This window comes from Geotrypetes seraphini, chromosome 7 (genome assembly GCF_902459505.1).
Source record: "Geotrypetes seraphini chromosome 7, aGeoSer1.1, whole genome shotgun sequence".
NCBI lineage: Eukaryota > Metazoa > Chordata > Amphibia > Gymnophiona > Dermophiidae > Geotrypetes > Geotrypetes seraphini.
In genome coordinates, this window is record NC_047090.1 from 75324150 (window position 1) to 75345987 (window position 21838).

General features: G+C 44.3%; 1 protein-coding gene across 5 annotated transcripts in view; it reads right to left on the reverse strand.

Moving 5' to 3' along the window:
• ITPR2 (inositol 1,4,5-trisphosphate receptor type 2) overlaps positions 1-21838 on the reverse strand; it is a 665265-nt gene that overhangs the window by 299829 nt on the left and 343598 nt on the right. For all 5 annotated transcript variants that reach the window (XM_033951965.1, XM_033951964.1, XM_033951968.1 and 2 more), the window contains 2 exons: positions 21001-21121; positions 9283-9473 (listed from right to left, as the gene is read on the reverse strand). In XM_033951965.1, the coding sequence (XP_033807856.1) occupies positions 9283-9473; positions 21001-21121 (312 nt within the window). The remainder of the gene's footprint in view (positions 1-9282; positions 9474-21000; positions 21122-21838) is intronic.

The following is a 21838-nucleotide window of genomic DNA, read 5'->3' on the forward strand; positions in this document are numbered from 1 at the left end:
AAACAGAAGGAAAGGCACAGAGCACTTTCCCGACAACAAAGCATATTCTGCTCTGCTCTGTAACTTATAATAAAAGAACATTTAACATTTAACAATGAACAAGAAATTACACACAAGGAGTCAGAAACCAACCCACTAACTGCAACTAGTAGAAACCATTAAAAAAAAAAACCCAAAGAAGAAAGGGTCATGTTCCTGTAGTTTTGTCTCTGCTAAATCTTAGATACAGGAAAAAAGGTCCCGAGTCCAATACTTGCAATGTCTGAGACAAGAATCAAGTGAATCAAAGGTTTTGACAGGGCAAAGCATACAGAATCCTATGTATTATGTTTATTAAAATTTGATATAGCATCAAATACATTAACAGGAAAAGAACTCCATAATATACAGGAGAAAGACATTCAATCTATAAAAGAGAAGAAGGAAAGAGAGAAAGAGAGAGAGAGAGAGAAAAAAAAAAAGGTGACCTTATCCCTCCATTCAGACCATCAATATACAAAGATATTTATGTGCCTTGTTAACAAATATGATCATTTTGAGGAATGTCAGAGCCAAAGGGCAGCTGAAAAAAGAGTTTTCAAAAGGATCTTAAAAGTTTTAAAATTTATTTCAAGACATATATAGTTTGGTAGTTTATTCCAAAAACTGAGTGCTAAATAAAAGAAAGCCTTGCATCAAGTAGATTCCCAATTTTTTTTTATTGGCTACTGGCAACACTAATATAGAGAGGTATAATTTAAAAAAAAAAAAAGTCTAAGTCCGATTTGGATGTAGGGCACTTGGCGCCCAAATTCGGCAATGGCAAAATATCCATTCTCGAAAAGTACATCAAATTTATTTTTTTTTAAATCATCTATCTGGATGTCCAGGCGTTTGATCTTCTAGACCACCACTACGCAGTGGCGTACCAAGGGGGTGCGGGGGGGGGGGCGCCCCGGGTGCCAGCCCTGAGGGGGTGCTCCCGGCCTTGCCATTCAGTCCCCCCCACCCCCGAAGGACCGCTCGCCCCACTGACCTTCCTGCACCACCTGCGAATCAGGATCGCGATGTCAGCGATCCCTGAGCTGCTTGGGCGCTGCTTCCTGCGCTGCGGTCCCGCCCCTCCTCTGACGTCAGAGGAGGGGCGGGACTGCGGCACAGGAAGCAGCGCCTAAGCAGCGCAGAGATCGCTGATGTCGCGATCCTGCTGCGGCTGCTTCATAGGTGGTGCGGGGAGGCCAGGGGGGCGAGCGGTCCTTCGGGGTGGGTCGGGGCATCAGGCCTTCAGGGTGGGGCGGGCGGACAGGCAGGCAAGCAGGCATTCAAGGGTGAGGGGGGGGACAGGCAGGCAGGCAGGCCTTCAAGGGGGGACAGGCCTTCAAGGGGGGGACAGGCCTTGGGGGGGTGTGCAGACCTTCAAGGGGTGCAGGCCTTCAAGGGGGAGGGACAGGCCTTCAAGGGGGGGCAGGCAGGCCTTCAAGGGGGGACAGGCCTACAAGGGGTGGGACAGGCCTTCAAGGGGGGGGGACAGGCCTTCGGGGAGGGGTGCAGGCCTTCGGGGGGTGTAGGCCTTTGGAGGGGGTGCAGACCTTCAAGGGGGTGCAGGACTTCAAAGGGGGAACAGGCCTTCAAGGGGGGAAAGGCAGGCAGGCCTACAAGGGGGGACAGGCCTACAAGGGGGGACAGGCCTACAAGGGGGTGGGACTGGCCTTCGGGGGGAGTGCAGGCCTTCGGGGGGGTGCAGACCTTCAAGGGGGTGCAGGCCTTCAAGGGGGGACAGGCCTTCGGGGGGGTGCAGGCCTTCGGGGGGGTGCAGACCTTCAAGGGGGTGCAGGCCCTTCAAGGGGGGACAGGCCTTCGGGGGGGTGCAGGCCTTCGGGGGGGTGCAGGCCTTCATGGGGGGGGACAGGCAGGCAGGCTTTCAAGGGGGGACAGGCCTACAAGGGGGGCCAAGCTACAAGGGGGTGGGACAGGCCTTCAAGGGGGGGGACAGGCCTTCAAGGGGGGACAGGCCTTCGGGGAGGGTGCAGGCCTTCGGGGGGGTGCAGACCTTCAAGGGGGTGCAGGCCTTCAAGGGGGTGCAGGCCTTCAAGGGGGGGGGACAGGCCTTCAAGGGGGGGACAGGCAGGCAGGCCTTCAAGGGGGGACAGGCCTACAAGGGGGGGGGGACAAGCTACAAGGGGGTGGGACAGGCCTTCAAGGGGGGGGGACAGGCCTTTGGGGGGTGCAGGCCTTCGGGGGGGGTGCAGACCTTCAAGGGGGTGCAGTCCTTCAAGGGGGGACAGGCCTTCAAGGGGGGGATAGGCCTACAAGGGGGTGGGACAGGCCTTCAAGGGGGTGGGACAGGCCTTCAAGGGGGGACAGGCAGACCTTTAAGGGGGGACAGGCCTTTGGGGGGGACCCTGGTTTAGAAGTACACGGAGGGAAGGGGGTGTTCAAAGAGACGTGCATATGCCAAACTTTGGGGGGGGGGAAGAAATAATGGGTCTGAAAATAGAGGAGAGGGAGAGAGATGATGGACCATGGGATTTAGGGAGGGAAGAAACAGAAAGGGAGAGAAATTGGACACAAGGGATGGTGTGGAAGAGGGATAGAGATACTGGATAGGAGGGTAATTAGGAAAAGAAAAGGAGAGATGGTAGTCTCTGGGGTGGTGGGGAAGGAGGGAGAGATGCCGGATGAAAGGGTAGTTAAGAAAAGGTGGATCTGTGGAGGGAGATGAAAAAAAGGAAAGATACCAGACTTCCTGGGAAGGGAAAGGAAATGGAAAGGGAGGACAGAGTTGGCAGATGGATGGTTAGCATGCAGAAAGAAGGAGATCCTGGCAAGCAAGTTATCAGAAGAAAACCAGAGCCTTGGACCAACTAGATTTGAAATATAACCAGACAACAAAAGGTAGAAAAATTAATTTTATTTTCTGTTTTGTGATTATAATATGTCAGATTTGAAATGTGTATCCTGACAGAGCTGGTGTTGGACTGCAAACATGAGCTAGGATTTAACAGAGAGAGGAAAAGTCCTTTTTGTTTCTTTATTTTATTTACACCACAGCGCCAGTGTGGTTAGGAGAAGCCAAAGGGGGTGAAAAAGCTATAAAACCCACCAGGAGTTTTGAAAAAAATCACCCAACTGGGCAGGAAAATCGAATTGAAAAACCAATTCAATAGGCTGAATCGAATCGAATCAAAATTTTTTTTCCTGAATCTGGCAGTATTAGTTTGTGCTACTGTCTTAGACTTTAGGACCTGGGATTGGGGAGAGATGGCATCCTCAGTACTTTATAATGCAAGTGAAACGAGGATTTGGTCAGACTTTTGAAGGGTCTGCAGAAAAAAAAATATTGTATAGGCCGGGGACATGAGACAGCAGGAAATGGGAACTTTTCTTCCTTCTATTTTTGTGAATGGAAAGGCTGAGGATGTCAGAGAGTTCAGTTAAAATATGTGCTTTATAAGAAAATATAATAATGTGTTTTATAAAGTTTATAGCATAGCTGGCCTACCCAGTGAGGTGTTCCTAGTGGTGATGGTGGCAGCGTGTCAATGTGTTGAGAGGAAGAGGTGGTCTGGGAAATTCTGCTGAGCAAACTCTGGGCCCATTTCAACCCTCCAGTTAGTCCACTCCACTCAACTGGTTCACACACTGAGTGGGTCTTTGGGTGTTGTTTTGGGATCTCTTCCAGTGGTTTATCAATATCTCCTTCTGGTCCAAGGAAGGAAACTTTGTTATCCTTAGCATTGACCTACAGAATATATTTGTAACAGCGCTGCTTGTGTGGCATTAGGCTATGTAGTGATCGAAAGAAAAAAAACAGACCTTTGCACATTTTTGCACTATATGGTGGGTGTATGAGGAGATTCACATTTCCTGCACAGCTAAGTCCATGTGAAGTTACCTTGTGCTGTATTTGACATCTAGCAAGGACTCTGTTTGAAAGGAAAGATCTAAACTTAAAAATGAAGTGGCCAGAAGTTATGGTAAAAGCAGATAGTGTAGCTGGTTTTAAGAAAGATTTGGACAAATTCCTGGAGGAAAAGTCCATAATCTGTTATTAAGACATGGGGGAAGTGTCTGCTTGCCCTGGATCGGTAGCATGGAATGTTGCTACTCTTTGGGTTTTGACCAGGTATTAGTGTCCTGGATTGGCTACCATGAGAATGGGCTACTAGGCATGATGGACCATTGGGCTGACCCAGTTAGGCTATTCTTATGTTATGTTCTCATCTGTAGGGGCCTTTGTTTTCACTTTTTATTTTAATGTATTTTTTTTCTGGGAACTTATCAATGTTTTTTTTATAATGGAAGAGAATTAATGTGTGTGGGATGAGGGGGTAACTAATTTCTTCAGCTAAATAATTCAATCCATTTCAAACAGACATAGGAGAACTCACACACCATTCACACACCCTCCAACCAAAAACGTCAAAAGAAAAAAACTGTTTGACAACCTCCTAGCCATTCGAGTTGCAACACTCGACCCCCAACTCTACAACCAATTGACATCGACCACAGACTGCAAAACCTTCAAAAAGAAATAAAAACCCTTCTATTCAAAAAACACATAAAACCGAACTAACACAATCAGAACTGTCCCAAGCATCACCTGCAACTACTCCATATGTACTTCTGATGTCATGACAATTCAGACATAATTTATGCTATGTTATGTTTGGAATATAAGAAAATTTTCACTGCCTGTTTCTATTCTGACCATTCATTCCGTTTCATGGTTATTACAAAAAATATTTTTTTACATGGGGGGGGTTGTCAAAAAATGATGGGCCCCGGGTGCCACATACCCTAGGTACGCCACTGCCACTACGTCTGTCTTTATACCACATTCTCGACCAAAAATTCGTCCAAGTCCCCAACACCCAGAACAAGACCTTTTGGGTGAGGAAGGGGCCAGCATTCTGATGGGCTGGTCACTCAGATATGGGAATAGAGCAGAGGGGTACCTTATAGGGCACTGTTGTGAACTTTACAAAAAGAGTGCCACAAACATCTCACCAGAACTCCCTTATAGGTTATGGTGAGCCCTCCCAAATACCCCTCAAACCCACTATACCCATATGTCTACAACACCAATAGCCCTTATAGCTGCAGGTGGCACCTATAAGACAGTACAGTAGGTTTTGGAGGGGCTCACATTTTCCACCATTAATGTAGTGGTTAGAGTGGCTTATGGGACTCTTTATGGTTCAGTAGCCCCCCCAAGACTACTTAAGCCACCTCTGTGCAGCTCTACTAGGCTTTCCTATAGCAGGTATGTACGTTTTTATTTTGAACTTTGTAGGGGTGCAATGGGGTCAGTGAACATGGGGGGGGAGTGTGTGTGGGTCTTTACTTTGCACCTGCAGTGGTTATCTGGTCACTTTGGATACCTTTTTGGTACTTATACCTGCTTTTACATTGTCTAACTCACAACGTATAAGTTTCGCCTAGGAAGTCTCGTCAAACATTTGATTATCTCTGCAGGACAACTAAGTCTAGGTCAGTCCATATCCTCCCCACATCATACCCTAACCACTCCTCCAGAAACATCCCTTTCAGCTCTGGGAACACAGCAGCATTCAGAGGCCTAAAAAATCCCTGGATATATCCAAAAAGCCATTTTGATTATCGGCACTTGGATTGCCTGTCTTTTAGGACAACCAAGTGATGACTTGGGCAGATTTTTAGATGTATTTAAGTTTTGATTAGCCTCATATTGTCTTGGAGAGATCTAAGCATTCGGGATGGAGTGTAGGGAATAGTTAATGGGCTCAGATAACTAGGCTCTAGAGTATGAAACACTCTGTGTGTTAACATCAAAACTTCAAATTGAATATGGTAAGAGACTAGAAACCAATAATATTGGGAAAAAAAAGTGGTGCTATGTGATCAAATTTGCTCTTGTGTCCTAACAATTCGATAGCAGTGTTTTGCAATGTTTGAAGACATCGAAGATTTGCAGATGAAATTCCAGCATAAGCAACATTGCAATAGTCAATTTTTGAAGTTAAGAAGGCATAAATCACAGTATGAAAATTCTTATCAAACAAATGTCTAACTGCTTTTAAGGATTTGAGAGAGTAAAAACATTTCTTTACCACTTCTGAAACTTGATCTGAAAAAGTCAGTTGAGCGTCAACAATCACTCCAAGATATTTAAACTTCTTAACCAAAGAAATTAAGGAGTTGTTAAAGGCTAACTTTAAATCTGGCATAGAAGCAGGCCAGTAAACCAACAGGAATGACTTTTACTAAGATTTACTATAAGTTTGTTCTTATTAAGCCATGAAACTATCAGTGAAATACAATACTGGAACTTATTAAGAGATAGGTTAATGGGATCAATTCTTGATACAAGAAGAATATCATCCTCATAACAGTAAATCATTAAACCAAGTTCTTCTACCAGTGTTAATAGTGGAGCAAAATTAAAAATTGAATAAAACAGGAGACAAAGAAGAGACTTGAGGAATTCCACAGGGCAACTGAAAGGAAGGAGATTAAGAAAAAGCATTACTAACTGAGTAAGTTCTATTTTTAAGAAACAACTTAAACCATAGGCTTCCTTCATAGGCTGTCTGGTAGGGGAGTCAAAGAACAGATCTGGAGGGGGCTGAGAAAACGCAATCCTGGGCCCCTTTTGAAAAAAGTCCAGAACCCAACGGTCAGATGAAACCTATCCTCCAGAAAGCATACAGGCTCCCACCAATATGAGGAAGGGCAGCTGTAGTCCTGGAATCATTGGGGCTTCTTGGAAGCTGAGCCTGTGCAGGAACCCAAGGGCTGTAGCTGCCTGTAACTGCCAAATATCTCCTGGAGGAATGAAAACTGCCTCTGCTACCCCCCTCCCCCATGTGGCCATGAAGGCTGAGTCACTCACCCAACTATCTGATCCAGAGCATTCAGTGGGCAGAAATGGAGTAAGCCAAAATCTTACTAAGGACTCTGACAATGTCATAAAGAGCATCAGCCACAAAATCTAATCCTTCTGTAATTATGTGAGGACATCACCTCCAAGGGACTAGTCTGTAATCTGGTATCACAGGTCCATGCCATGAAAGAGGCAGCAGCTGTAGCTTTGATACCCAAAGCCAGCACTTCAAACTGTCTTTTAAAGACCACATCCAACTTACGATCTTGGACATCCTCCATCATCACTCCTCCTTTACTAGGGAGATGTGTTTAGTCACTTGTGCTACTGAATTATCTCCTTTCGGCTACAAAAACAGCTATAAGAAGTCTAGAGCCATAGATATAGCTCAGACATAGCTTTGTCACCTTTATAGAGTTTTTCAGAACCCCCAACCCCTGATTTTCCCCATAGGAAACAATAGGAGTATTCACTGTGACTTCTGGGACCTGTCAGCTTGTAGCAGCTGCCTGCAAGGAAATGATTTCTGCCTCAAAGAGTGTCAGGAACAGGACCACTGCTAAAAATCTGGCTGCCAGTCAGGCGGACCCCAACCAAGGACTCCAACCCCTGAAAATCTATGCAATGCATCGTGGGGAGAAATCTGTCAGCCAGCTCCCTGATACCCAGAGGGCTGTTAAACAGAGGCCACACAGTCTGTACTCAAGTCTCTGATAAATCAGCAGGTAAGCAAGCTCCCAAGCAAATAGACCCTGAGCTCCTGAAGGGAATCAAAGCAGGCTGGCTCCATAGATACTCAGAGAGACTGGCCTGGGAGCAGCAATCCACCCATGCCCATGTGGGACTGTGTCCTTTCCTCAGCAGAGTAAGCTCAAGAAGGGGAACCTCCGAGCACCAGTCACACAGAAATTTCAAAAATGACAAAATTACTCAAAATGAATAAAATGAAGCAGAGCAGATCAGTACACACCTTCCGAGTTCACTTGCAGAAGGAAGAGGGAGATGTTTTGCACCGCGGAAGGAGAGGAGTTCAAAGTTTTAAAGTGAAATTCTTCTGTAGATTCACAACTAATGGGAAGCAACAGCTATTATACAGAATCCTATGTCTTTGCTACTGACTTAGAGATAGCCGGTGCTAATTGGTACTAAATTATAGTTGGCAATAACTGGCATTAATTAGAAGTTTGGAGCCCACTGCCCCTAGTAAGGCAGTATGGGCCTGGAAGGGACATGGACAGGTCAGCAGCATGCTTAACAGTTATATGCATATTTTGCAGAATACTTACAATTATGCATTAACCAGCCATTTTGTCTGGTATAAGTGTTCAACCTACAGTTAGGTGAATAAATGCAGCCTTATGCTAGTATCATAAAACTGCAATTGTACACTGGAGAGTTGCACAGGAAAGAGGCCTAAGGGAATCCCGCAAAATCTGCAGAGATCCCACAAGTTTCCCCCTGGGTCCACAGGGATCCTACAGAGATGGAAACACCTCTTGCAGGGTTCTTGCAGTGGGCACGTGTCTCCTGGCGGCCTCCTCCTCCTTCCTTCCAGGCACCTACATGTGTTTCTTCTCAAAGCCGCAAGCAGTGGTTCCAACACGCTGCCCACAGCTGACCTGGAAGCCTTCCCTCTGACATCAGAGGCTGCCAGGAGACAGGTGCACGCCAGGGGGGGCATGAACTTGGGACATAGGATGGAAGGATGGAGAGGGAAAGATGGTGAGGTGGGGGAGGAAACAGAAAGGGAGAGTTGTTGGTCTTGGGTATCTGAATGAGAGGGAAATAGCGATGGTGACATGGGAAAAAGAAGAAAGAGGAGAATTGTTGGGCATGGTGGTGGGAGAGGAGTGAGTTAAAGATACATGGGGAAGAGGGAAAATGTTGGATGTGGTGGTGGAGAGGGAACAATGGGACAGATGGAAAGGGATAAAAGAGGGAGGAACGTTGGACATGATGGTGAGGGAATGGAGGGAGAAATGTGGCATGGTGCTGGAGAGGGGTAATAGATGTTGGGCATGGGGCTGGTGTGCAGAGGCTAAAGATACTGTACAGGGTCCGGGGGATGAGAGAGGAAGAAATATTGGATGTGATAGTAGAGGGATGTGAGAGATGCACTCTGCATCCCTCTCTCTCTCTCTTTTTCCCCACTTCCACTGCAGCAAAGGAGGGAATGAGAGAAAGAGATATGGTGGACATTGAGAGAGAGAGGGAGACATGTTGCACATGGGGGTGTAAGAGAGAGAGAAAGAAATGCTGTGCAGGGGTGGGGAGGGAAAAAAGAGGGAGATTGATCCAGGAAGGGAGGGAGGATGCAGTACAATTGGAGGGAGGGAAGAGAGAAGGAGACATGCTTGACACTTTCTATTGTGGTATCATTCTATTGTGGTATCATTCTTCCAGGTTGGGTGGAATGAAGGTCAGTGTGTTTGTAATACCTGTAGTTTCTCAATAATATTTCGGTAGTCCCAGGCTGGTCCTCCAAGTGCTTCTTTGAAACGAGGCCCAGTTCTTGCAGACATTCTCCATCCCATGGCAGCTCTCTGCACCATGTTGGAATGACTCTTCATGAACAGAGTATTAACCTGGCTGTCCAAATCAACTGGGATCGCAATTCCACGAGTCTTTGCTTTAGCAGAAAAATAAATCAGACTTTTAATATACACTGCTTATTTCTGGTAGCTCTCAAGCAAAACAAAATTCTACTGTGATTCCATTATGATATTATTCTCAAAATGGTTCTTCAAATTTCAATATAATAATAAAAGGTTGGCTCTACAGATATCTCTATTCATGTTGCATACATCTGCTGAAACATTTTAATAAATTAAACAGAGTACTCTTATTCTTTGGTTGATTTTTAGTTGTCCTGCAGTCCACTTATGGATAAACTGTTATATTAAAGTCTCTGCCTCTGATAAGCTGATAGCTCCGTAATGAGAGCACTTTTGACACTAGGGTAGAGAAAATCTTGATTATAAATGTTAGGTGCATATACATTACACAGCAAAATGTGCCAACCCTGAAAGTGCTCCTGTCATCATAATATATCTATCTTCTGAGTCTTGAATCTGTTAGTGCTATTGAATGAGGCATATCTAACCTCTTCCACCCAATCCCTCTTCATTCAGTTTAGATTGTTTACTACCAGCAAGTTGTGTCTCCTACAAAAGGTGGTATTTTTCCCTGTTTCTTCTACTAATCCAACACTGGGTTGTTGGGGTTTTTTGTTGTTGTTTTTTTTTTTTGGGGGGGGGTTAAATAGCAAAGTTGATGCTGTATACATTAAGAGGTGTCGCCAGCAATTCAGCCATTGTCTTACATCCATCATGAGATTTCCACTGCAGTTAGCTTTCTTACCCTCACCTTCACGTTCAACTCCCCCTAATCTTTTGCCTAGCCCTCCTTTCCATGCATCTAAACAACCTACCCTCAATTCCCTCCCAAATCACATTCAGCCATTTATTTGACATTTTTGCATACCTTCACATCCCACCATTCACATCCATGTCAAATTTGTCTACAAGGGCCCATAAGCTGTGTGGATTCCAGATCATGCATTTATTATTTTTTAGGTGAGTCACTCTAATTTTGTGACACCATTATTAGGGGATTGTTCCAGGAACTGCTCTAATGGGTGCCTGCTCAGCTCCTGATCGTCACTTGATACCCCAAATATGAATATTCAGCAAAACTCACAATCCAGATAGTGGTGCCAAATGCACAGAATAATTTTAGATGGCATGTCCAGGATTTCAAAATCAAACTGACTGCAGAGTTTGAACATATTGACCCAAAGTTATTTAATAACACATTTGCACACATTTAAAAATGCATTGCGGCAACTGTAAATCTTTAGGTCAAAGCAAAAATAACTAACATCTCTTTCTTTCTGTAGTATGGACTACATCAAGAATTACCCTTATTTTTTTACAATTACAAAATAGTTCTTGCCTATGTCTAAAAAAAATCACTGTAGAATTCAATATACACTTCCCCCTCCACATTCGCGGTTTCCACACTCGCGGTTTCACAAATTCGCAATTTTGGGGGGTATGGGGAAAACCCATATTTTATCACGTTCCCGCCTCTCTCCCGCCTTCCTCTTGGCATCCCGGCCTTACCTGGTAGTCTAGCAGGCTTTCGGGGCAGGAGCAATATTCCTACGCTCTTGCCCCGTGCAGATCGCCAATAGGAAATGGCTGCCATGAGCTCCCGCTGTAGTCTCGAGAGACTACAGGAACTTACGGCAGTCATTTCCTATTGGCAATCTGCACGGGGCAGGAGCGTAGGAAGATCGCTCCTGCCTTAAAAGCCTGCTAGACCACCAGGTAAGGCTGGGATGCCAGGGGGAAGGCGGGGGTGGGTCAGAGCCGGATGAGAAAATATTCGCAGTTTTTCTCCATTCACAGTCCAGCTCTGCCCCTATCCCCCACGAATACCGAGGGAGAAGTGTATGTCTAACTGAAACAAAATGGACAATCAATGTCATAGAAGTTACTGAACCCACCTAAACCTCTATAGAAAACTGTCAGTGCCACCCCCACACACCCCAGTAGACAGAGCCAGCTCTATCATTGAGCAACTGTGTTCTCAAAACATAAAACTGCACTTTACTATCCTGATTTTTAACCCCTACAGCAGTGTATCGTAAACTGTGTGCCGCAAGACATCAGGGAGGAGGAGAGTCACAGGCTCCAGCGCCTCTCCTCCTCCTCTCCGTGCGTCTTCCCTTCCAGAACCCCCCACTAGCGGCTCAGGTCATAGAAGCATAGAAACATAGAAGATGACGGCAGAAAAGGGCTACAGCCCATCAAGTCTGCCCACTCTGCTTACCCACCCCTTGTCTATGCCCTAATGACCCAATTTCCTTATCTTGACCCTCTTAGGGATCCCACATGGGTATCCCATTTATTCTTAAAGTCTGGCACGCTGTCTGCCTCGATCACCTGCACTGGAAGCTTGTTCCAATGATCAACCACTCTCTCTGTGAAGAAATACTTTCTGGTGTCGCGATGAAATTTTCCGCCCCTGAGTTTGAACGGGTGCCCTCTTGTGGCCGAGGGTCCCTTGAGAAAGAAAATATCATCTTCCACTTCGACATATCCCGTGAGGTACTTAAATGTTTCGATCATGTCTTCCCTCTCCCTACGTTCCTCGAGAGTGTAGAGCTGCAATTTGTTCAGTCTCTCTTCGTACGAGAGACACTTGAGCCCCGAGATCATCCTGGTGGCCATCCATTGAACCGATTCAATTCTGCGCACATCTTCACTGTAATGTGGCCTCCAGAATTGCACACAGTACTCCAGATGAGGTCTCACCATGGCCCTGTACAACGGCATTATGACTTCAGGCTTTCGGCTGACGAAACTTCTATTGATACAACCCAATATCTGCCTTGCCTTAGATGAAGCCTTCTCCACTTGATTGGCAGTTTTCATGTCTGCACTGATGATTACTCCTAAATCTCGTTCTGCTGAAGTCCTAGTTAAAGTTTCTCCGTTCAAGAACTACGTCCTGCATGGATTTCTGCTTCCGAGGTGCATGACCTTACATTTCTTAGCATTGAAGCCTAGCTACCAGGTTGAGGACCAACTTTCCAATGTAAGCAGGTCCTGCGCCATATAATTCTGTAAACTGCATTCACTTACTATATTACATAGTTTGGCGTCATCGGCGAATAGTGTTATTTTACCTTGAAGCCCTTGAGTCAGATCCCCTATGAATATGTTGAAAAGGAGTGGACCCAGGACTGAGCCCTGCGGCACTCCACTGGTCACCTCCGATGTTTTAGAGAGGGTACCATTAACCACCACCCTCTGAAGTCTGCCACTCAGCCAATCATTGACCCATGCAGTTAGTGTCTCTCCTAACCCCATCGATTCCATCTTGCTTAGCAGCCTGCGGTGTGGGACACTGTCAAAAGCTTTACTGAAGTCCAGGTACACGACGTCCAAAGACTCTCCCAAGTCCAACTTTCTTGTTACCCAGTCAAAGAAGCTGATGAGATTGGATTGGCAGGACCTACCCTTGGTGAATCCATGCTGACTGGGATCCCAAAGATTCCCTTCATTCAAGATCGTGTCCAATTTGCTTTTAATTAGGTCCCGTCTGGAGGGCCTTCACACATGTGTGGATGTCAACGTGATAATGTCATGTATGCAGTGATGTCATCGTGCCGATGTCTGCACATTTCCAGATGCCTCGAGCCCCGCCCAACATGTTTAGTGTGTCAAGGCTTGACAAAGTTTGCGAGACACTGCCCTACAGAGTTATGCAAATGAGGCTCTGCAATAAATCTGCACATGGCCTCGCATCTCTCCATAGTCCCAGCTGTCCCTTCTAGTAGGATCACTCTTGAGTGGAGGGGGAAGGTAAATAAAAGGCCTGGTAGTAACAATTAATTAAACACATTCAATATTTACAACAAATATTTTTTAAACAGCTCAAATGGGGAGTGCCTCTCAGATTTAGGAACATCTGATTAATATTCAAAGCTACTTATCTAGATAGAAGTGCTCCTACCTGGGTAAATAGCACTGACTGGGGCCATCTCTGGATTTCCAGAGGCAATATCCAGATAATGCTGCTGAAAATCATTTGCATACCATCCCAGCACTATCAGGACAGTGTCAGTCCACTCATGAGATAACTGTCCAGATATAATTAGGATAGTACAAAGGTTATCCCAACTTTATCCAGTTAATATCCAGACACTGGGCTGAATATCATCAATAGCTGGACAGTGCCAGCAACTGACACTGAATCCAGATATTCAGCGTTGGCCTCTGTCCAAATACAAGTGCTGAATATCCAGATTTAATTTAATTGCAGAAGCCAGACTTTACATAGTAACATAGTAACATAGTAACATAGTAGATGACGGCAGATAAAGACCCGAATGGTTCATCCAGTCTGCCCAACCTGATTCAATTTAAATTTTTTTTTTTTTTTTTAATTTTTTCTTCTTAGCTATTTCTGGGCAAGAATCCAAAGCTTTACCCAGTACTATGCTTGGGTTCCAACTGCCAAATTCTCTGTTAAGACTTACTCCAGCCCATCTACACCCTCCCAGCCATTGAAGCCCTCCCCTGCCCATCCTCCACCAAACGGCCATACACAGACACAGACCGTGCAAGTCTGCCCAGTAACTGGCCTAGTTCAATATTTAATATTATTTTCTGATTCTAAATCTTCTGTGTTCATCCCACGCTTCTTTGAACTCAGTCACAGTTTTACTCTCCACCACCTCTCTCGGGAGCGCATTCCAAGCATCCACTACCCTCTCCGTAAAGTAGAATTTCCTAACATTGCCCCTGAATCTACCACCCCTCAACTTCAAATTATGTCCTCTGGTTTTACCATTTTCCTTTCTCTGGAAAAGATTTTGTTCTACGTTAATACCCTTCAAGTATTTGAACGTCTGAATCATATCTCCCCTGTCTCTCCTTTCCTCTAGGGTATACATATTGTCACACCCCTAGCCATAAAGCTCGGTTTGTGACAGGCAGGGGTTTGGCTAAACTTAGCCCAGCCATCAGAAGGGCTAATCAATGTGATAAGCTAGAGACAAAGAATAGGGAAAACTCTGTATTCCCCTTTAAAACTCAGTTGGCTGATCTCCGGGGAGTGGGAGACTATGAAGGTAATAGCCTGGAACAGCCACAGATCTCTTCCACCTCCCCTGCTAACTCTCAGCTGCAGGAACTGATTACAAGTCCTAGGAAAGCTAGGCAGAAGCTGCAGGCTGCCCCTCCCCCCTCAGAGAACAGGGCGTGTCCGCCTCAATGCATTAGAGGCTGCTCTGAGGAGGAGGCAGGCAGTCTGCCCTGAGCCACCTCAGGAAGGAGGTGTTCAGGACTGTGCTCCTGAGCCTCACTGCTCTTCTGACATTGAGATGGTGGATTCAGCCACTGACCCTGTTGCTAACCAGCCAGCCGAACCAGAACTCATGGATTGCCTGGAATCTGCTAGCATGCCTGAAGTTATCCCCATGGAAGAAAGTTAAGTTCCATGACTGGGTGGGGGTTTTGTTTGCATGCTAAGGTTAGTAACTGTTTAGGCTTCTCCTCATCAACTGTTTGTACTGGAGAGAAGAATGGGAGTAGTGCTGAACTCCTGCTTTGCTGCCTGAAAGTAAAACGTTTTTTTTTTTTGTGATGCTTAAAGGAGCTGGACTGTTTAAGTTTATATTTTGGTTTTTGAATGCTGTGGGTGAGGAAGTAGTTCATGGGGAAGAATCCACTTGTCATCCTTGGTAGGGATTGCGGGGCCATTTGTGGCATTCTGTTGTGACAGAGTTAAATTGTGGATTCGGCTACTCCCCTCCCCCCGCCAACTTCTTTTTAAGTTGGCTGGGGCCAAGCCTGTCTTAACCTAGGCTTGGACACCACACTGTTTTTGTGCTAAAAGAAAAGTGAACTAGAGGGTGCTGCCTCGTTTCAAAGGCAGGTCATTGAAGACTGTTTGCTTCTACTTACCTGGAATACCTGCATAAAGGTGTGAGCTGTAGGATACTGTTTTCAGCTCATTTTTTGTGTTCAGGTTGTACCGTTTTTGTTGATGGTTTGGAAAAGATTGCACAGAAGTCTGTTCCAGGGGTATTACCCAATAAACTGAGACTTGAGTTATTTTTGAAATTGACTCTTTGGAATTTTGTCTTTCCCTTATATTGAACTTTGTGACCAGCAGGACTTCCAGCTTCTCCTGGAAGCACGTCGGATGAGGGCTATTTTGAGCGCTGACCGGAGTTATACCTATCCACGGGTACCGGCAGTGCCACAATATTCAGGGCTTCCAGTCTCTCCTCATACGTCTTCTGGCGCAAGCCTCCTATCATTTTCGTCGCCCTCCTCTGGACCGCCTCAAGTCTTCTAACGTCTTTCGCCAGATACGGTCTCCAAAACTGAACACAATACTCCAAGTGGGGCCTCACCAATGACCTGTACAGGGGCATCAACACCTTCTTCCTTCTACTGACTACGCCTCTCTTTATACAGTCCAGCATCCTTCTGGCAGCAGCCACTGCCTTGTCACACTGTTTTTTCGCCTTTAGATCTTCGGACACTATCACCCCAAGGTCCTAGTGTCCGAAGATCTAAAGGCAAAAAAACAGTGTGACAAGGCAGTGGCTGCTGCCAGAAGGATGCTGGGCTGTATAAAGAGAGGCGTAGTAACAAAGCAATGCCCCTGTGACAACCCTTGGAGGACTATGCTTTTGGAAGACTGACCATTTACTTATACTGTACTCTGTTTCCTATTCTTCAACCAGCTCTGCTATTCTTCCAGCCAGCTTTCCTATTCTTCAACCAGACACTGCGTCCTATCCAATGGCTTTTTAATTTTCTGGGGAGTCTCCACTGAAGAATTTATTAGGAGGGTAAAGAAAGATATTCAGTAAACAAACAAGCCTTTGAAAAATCTACCATTTTATTTGCTTACACTTTAGAAAGGGAAAAATTTCCACATAATGGGAAAAAAGTCACCTGGGAAAAAAGTCACCTGTTGTAAAGGCAACATAAGTGCTTCTGTGCCTTTATAAAATAGATTCTAAGAATGAGCTTCAACAGCATGCACATACAAATTTACACCTGCTCTGAAAAAGTTGTAAATGTGAGCATGTACCCAAGTATTTTATAAAAAATGCAAGTACATCACACCTCTGCCCAAACTATACCCTAGGAAGCACATATGCAAAAATTGCATAAAAGCAGATGCACTCTTTCCATGCACCTATTTTTATATGCATATGAAACTATAATTAAAAAAAAAAATCATTTTGCTTTTGTGTAACAAAATTCCTAAATTGCATTTGAATATACATCATTTATGGCTATTGCTTCTTTTTGAAGTTGCAGGAAATTACATCTTTAAATGCAGTGGGTCTGATTCTATAAAAGGTGCCTAAATTGGTAGGTACCTGCTGCATGCCATTCAAACTTACGTGCCTTTATAGAATCATGCTTAGAGTCACCTAAATCAACTTAGGGGCCAGTAGGCATCATAATGTTAGGCACCAGTTTTAGGCCAGGGTTTTCTTGGCCTAAAATACCAGTGCCTAATTCAATCCATGCCCAAACTCTGCCCCTAACACACCTATTTTGGGAGTAGGCGCCTCAGTTTAGATGCCTACATGATGCCTACAGAGTTAGGTGCCCACCCAAAAAAATTATTTTTTAAAAATTGTTTTCTAAATTGGTTTTTAATGGTGCTGTTCAATTAACAGTGCTGATTAACAATTTAAAAATTAAGCTAGGTGCTGAGATTGGTTAGACACGCCAATCTAGGAGCCTAACTGCAGGCACTTTTTATAGAATCAGAGTCAATATGATTATTTCAAAATTGTGTAAGCAAAATGACTGGCAGATCCTGAAGAAGTGCTGAGAGAGGAACTGCTGAGGGGAAAAAACATCATTGGAGCATCTTACCTGCTAGGAACCGCATTCAAACTTGGGAAAAGGTAAACTTTAGATTAAACAGATAATTTTGTTCTCTTTTTTTTAGCAAAGTCAGTTGAGACAATCATGTAGCCTTTAACATCTTTGTTAGGGTTTTATATAAATATAGTGTTTGAAAGACTAGTTTAGTATTTTAGCTTACATTTTAAGGCTTAGTATAACATCAGTTTAGCGCACAGATACCAGTTGAGGGAAGCCTCTCTTTAGTGTTTAACATTAGTTTCAAGTCTAACTTAGCTACTAGAAAGTATAATAACATAGGCCTAGGTTCATAAGAACATAAGAATATAAGCAATGCCTCCACTGGGTCAGACCCGAGGTCCATCGTGCCCAGCAGAACGCTCACGCGGCGGCCCAACAGATCCAGGACCTGTGCAGTAGCCCTCTATCTTTACCCCTCTATCCCTTTTTCCAGCAGGAAATTGTCCAATCCTTTCTTGAACTCCAGTACCGTACTCTGTCCTATTACGTCCTCTGGAAGCGCATTCCAGGTGTCCACCACACGCTGGGTAAAGAAAAACTTCCTAGCATTCGTTTTGAATCTGTCTCCTTCCAACTTTTCCGAATGCCCTCTTGTTCTTTTATGTTTTGAAAGTTTGAAAAATCTGTCCCTCTCTACTCTCTCTATGCCCTTCATGATCTTGTAGGTCTCTATCATGTCTCCTCTGAGTCTCCGCTTTTCCAGGGAGAAGAGCCCCAATCTCTCCAATCTTTCAATGTATGAAAGGTTTTCCATGCCCTTAATCATTTGTGCCACTCTCCTATGGACCCTCTCAAGTATTGCCATATCCTTCTTAAGGTACGGTGACCAATACTGAACACAGTACTCCAGGTGCGGGCGCACCATTGCCCGATACAATGGCAGGATGACTTCTCTCGTTCTGGTCGTAATACCCTTCTTAATAATACCCAACATTCTGTTGCCTTCTTCGCGGCTGCTGCACATTGTGCTGTTGACTTAATTGTTGTGTCCACCAGTACACCCAAATCTCTTTCAAGGTTACTTTCCTCTAATACTAATTCCCCTATTTGGTAGCTGAACATCGGGTTCTTTCTCCCTATATGCATGACCTTGCATTTCCCTACATTGAAGTCCATCTGCCATTTATTCGCCCACTCCTCCAGTTTGTTTAGGTCCCTTTGTAGGTCCTCACACTTTTCCGCATTTCTAACCCTTCTACAGAGTTTAGTGTCATCCGCAAATTTGATAACTTCACACTTCGTCCCCGTTTCCAGGTCATTTATAAATATATTGAACAGCAGCGGTCCGATCGTGTCCCAACCAGTTTGAGAAGAAACCAAAAGAAACTCTGTGGAATGATAATGTTCCTTAATGGACTTTATTTGAAAATATCAAAGTTCCAAAGGTACAGTAAAATCATCCACATAAAAGTAAGGCAATCCAAATAAAAGCCTTAAAGGACCTAGTCCGCTAGGGATGCAGGACCCAACACGGTCTGCGTTTCAACAAAAAATCTTCTTCAGGGGTCCCTGGGGGTCCTATAATGGTGAATTCATGGGAAAACTAATATGTGGTGAGCCGGAAGTGAGACACTGCTTGCGACCCCGACCCAATTCACTTACCTTCCTCCCGATCCAATCATGCAAAGTAGGAAGACAGCGATTCACTAAAGAGAAGATGGAACACCAACTGGGCTGGCCGATCAAAAAAGAAGAGACTGCTGAGGACCAGTCGCTCACGTCCTTTCCGACTGTCCTGCTCTCTGCCACCCTGAAATCCCAGCACTGCAGCCCTGAAATAAAACATCTCCCTTGTGCAAAAGTGCCCTGCTCTCTGATGCCCTTCAAGCCCATGGTTTTAACCTGCAGGTTAAAAGTGTGTTCTAATCTGGCTGCAGAGTGTTCTGTTCCATATCTGGCTGCCAAACCACATCCACACCCACACCCCCTTCCTTTGTTTTGACTTCACTTGTGCGATCTGCGCATGCGTCAGGATCGCTCTGCAGCGATCCATGGAGTCGCTGTGAAGCGTGCTCCGATCACCTTAATTTGCATGAGGACACATTGTGAATTGGTCGCCTGGGAAGACTCGGCCACGGATCGCCCACGGATAGCCCAACAAGGTGAGGTTTAGTGAATTTAGCCCATAGTAAATGACGACAGATAAAGACCTGAATGGTCCATCCAGTCTGCTCACTAGTTTTATCCATTAAAAATACATGATTAAATTAACTCTATTAATAAAAGCTAGAAAGCATAACAAGGTCACATTTGTGTTTATCTGTTTTAAATTATTTGCAAGATAAAGTAACCTTACAGAGAACATTTTACAAGCATCTTCCTGTTAGAAAACAATAAAGAAACTGATATATTATTCAGTTACATGTCAATTAAAAAACTGTGACTGATTAAAGAGGAAAGTTGACAAGGTAGACTAAATGCAGAGCAAAAAACCCAGGAGATGTTAGCTGACATCACTTTAGAAGCACAACTATATAAAGTTAACCAGGACTCAGCTGTTCCTATGTCTGATGCTCAAAGATTCACAATACAATGAAATTCTACCATGCAGTTAGTGCGGGAAAATGCTGCAGCATGCTCAGAGTAATGAGCATGAAAATTAATAAGTAAATCCATGAAAATTAATGCCATGTTAAAATCGTGTCATTCTTTAATTACTCAGTACCGTGCCAATTGGCTCAGGCACTAAAAAGAAAGTTGATGCTAAAAAAAGAGACGTGCCACAGCCCTTTACCCCCAACCCCTTCACTCAAGAAAAACTGGGACCCCCATTTAAGCTTCGATCCCCTCCCCCAAACCTAATAAAAATCTCCCTCACAAAAAACCCTAGTGGTTTAATGGCCCTCCTGACCACCCAACTCCCCAAAAAGCCCTGTTAGTTCAGTGAGGTCCAGGGCCAGTCACCACCACCCCCCACCACCCCAAAATCATCTCTGGTGCCCTCCCCCCCACCCCCCCGAACCTTCCATACCTCTGGTAGGAGACAGATGGGATGCTTACTCTGGGCACCCCATCCAATGCATCCTGGGATGCACTGGCCAGGGCCTAACTACTGCATAAAGGAGACAAGCTTGGAACAATTATATAGGATTTCTAAGGGAATAAAAAAAAGAGTAGATAGCATGGATAGGCAGACTGTGTATGCCATATGATCTTTATCTGCCTTCATTTTTCTATGTTTCTATGTAGTTTGACTTTTTATAGCATAGTTTTGCCTAAAATGTAATTCTGACCCTAGTATTTCAAAATTTCTCTTTAGAAAGATCAGTAAAAACTACAGGGCCAGTTTTCAAACTAGATACATTGTACAAATTTCACATTTACCTCCTACCCATGCTTTTGCATTAATTTTCAAACTGAAATAACAAATAAACAGTATTTTAGTTTTGTACATTGTGACTAATACAAAGTATACAGACACGTGCACCTACTTGAAAACTGCACAGAGACTTAAAAATGCAATTTATAAAACTTTTGCTCCCTCAGAAAAACCTTTCAAAGCACTTATGCTTTAATTGTACTGAGGTTAGAATTTTTAAGATAGCTGGATTTATGTGGATAAAATACGTTTTATTCAAGGAACTTTCCTTGAAAATTGCCTTCTATATAAATTATGCCTCACCTTTCAATAACCTAATGCTATAAAACAATATTTACCGCAATTAGTGATATTTTTACACATGCAACAATTAAGTCTGCTTTGGCATTGGAACATACCTACTTCAGCTAATGTTTTTATACAGGATTCCATTGAGGCCTTTTGTGCTGGGTTAGGCCAGGTACAGTTATATATTCTAAAAGCAGACTGCAGAAGTTGGATAAAAACTGGTTGATGTGTCTGTGGAAAAATAATTAAATTATGTATTATCAGTTTTATGTAACACACCACAGGTAACAAGATTTGGCAGCAAAAGGTACTTACCTGTAGCAAGTGTTCTCCAAGGATAGTGGAACTTAAATTCTCATATATGGGTGATGTCATATGTAGCCTGGCACAAACAGCTCTACCCCAGCAGCTTTTCTAAGCCTTTTGGTAAGCTCACTGCAAATGTGTACTTGCTCCCACCTGCTACTATTGCACAGGACCTCCTCAGTCCATTATAAACTATAGGAATTCAACTACATGGGGAGGTAGGAGAGTTGTCATCAGAGAACACCTGCTAAAAGCAAGTAACTTCATTTTATCCAAGAACAAACAGGACAGCTAAATCCTCACATACGTGACTCATTAGCTATAGGTTGCTTGTATAGTCTATGCTCCTGAAGTTCATTCCTAGATGAAACATGGCCAATATTTTAATCCAATCAAGCGCTATAGGTACAATAAACTCCATTTGGGACTTCACCTATCTGTAATCTTATCTTCTGCACAGGATGGTAGAGGATACTTATACCTATTAGAGTATTAGAATCTCTGTTGATCTCTTCTCTGTTAGGCCAGGTCATATATATACAGTATATTGCATACTAAACCTCATTTCCAAAAGGTTAAGAAAATAAAAAGAGATACATTACACACAATGGTTGTGCTTCAGAGCAAATGGACGTGTCTGAT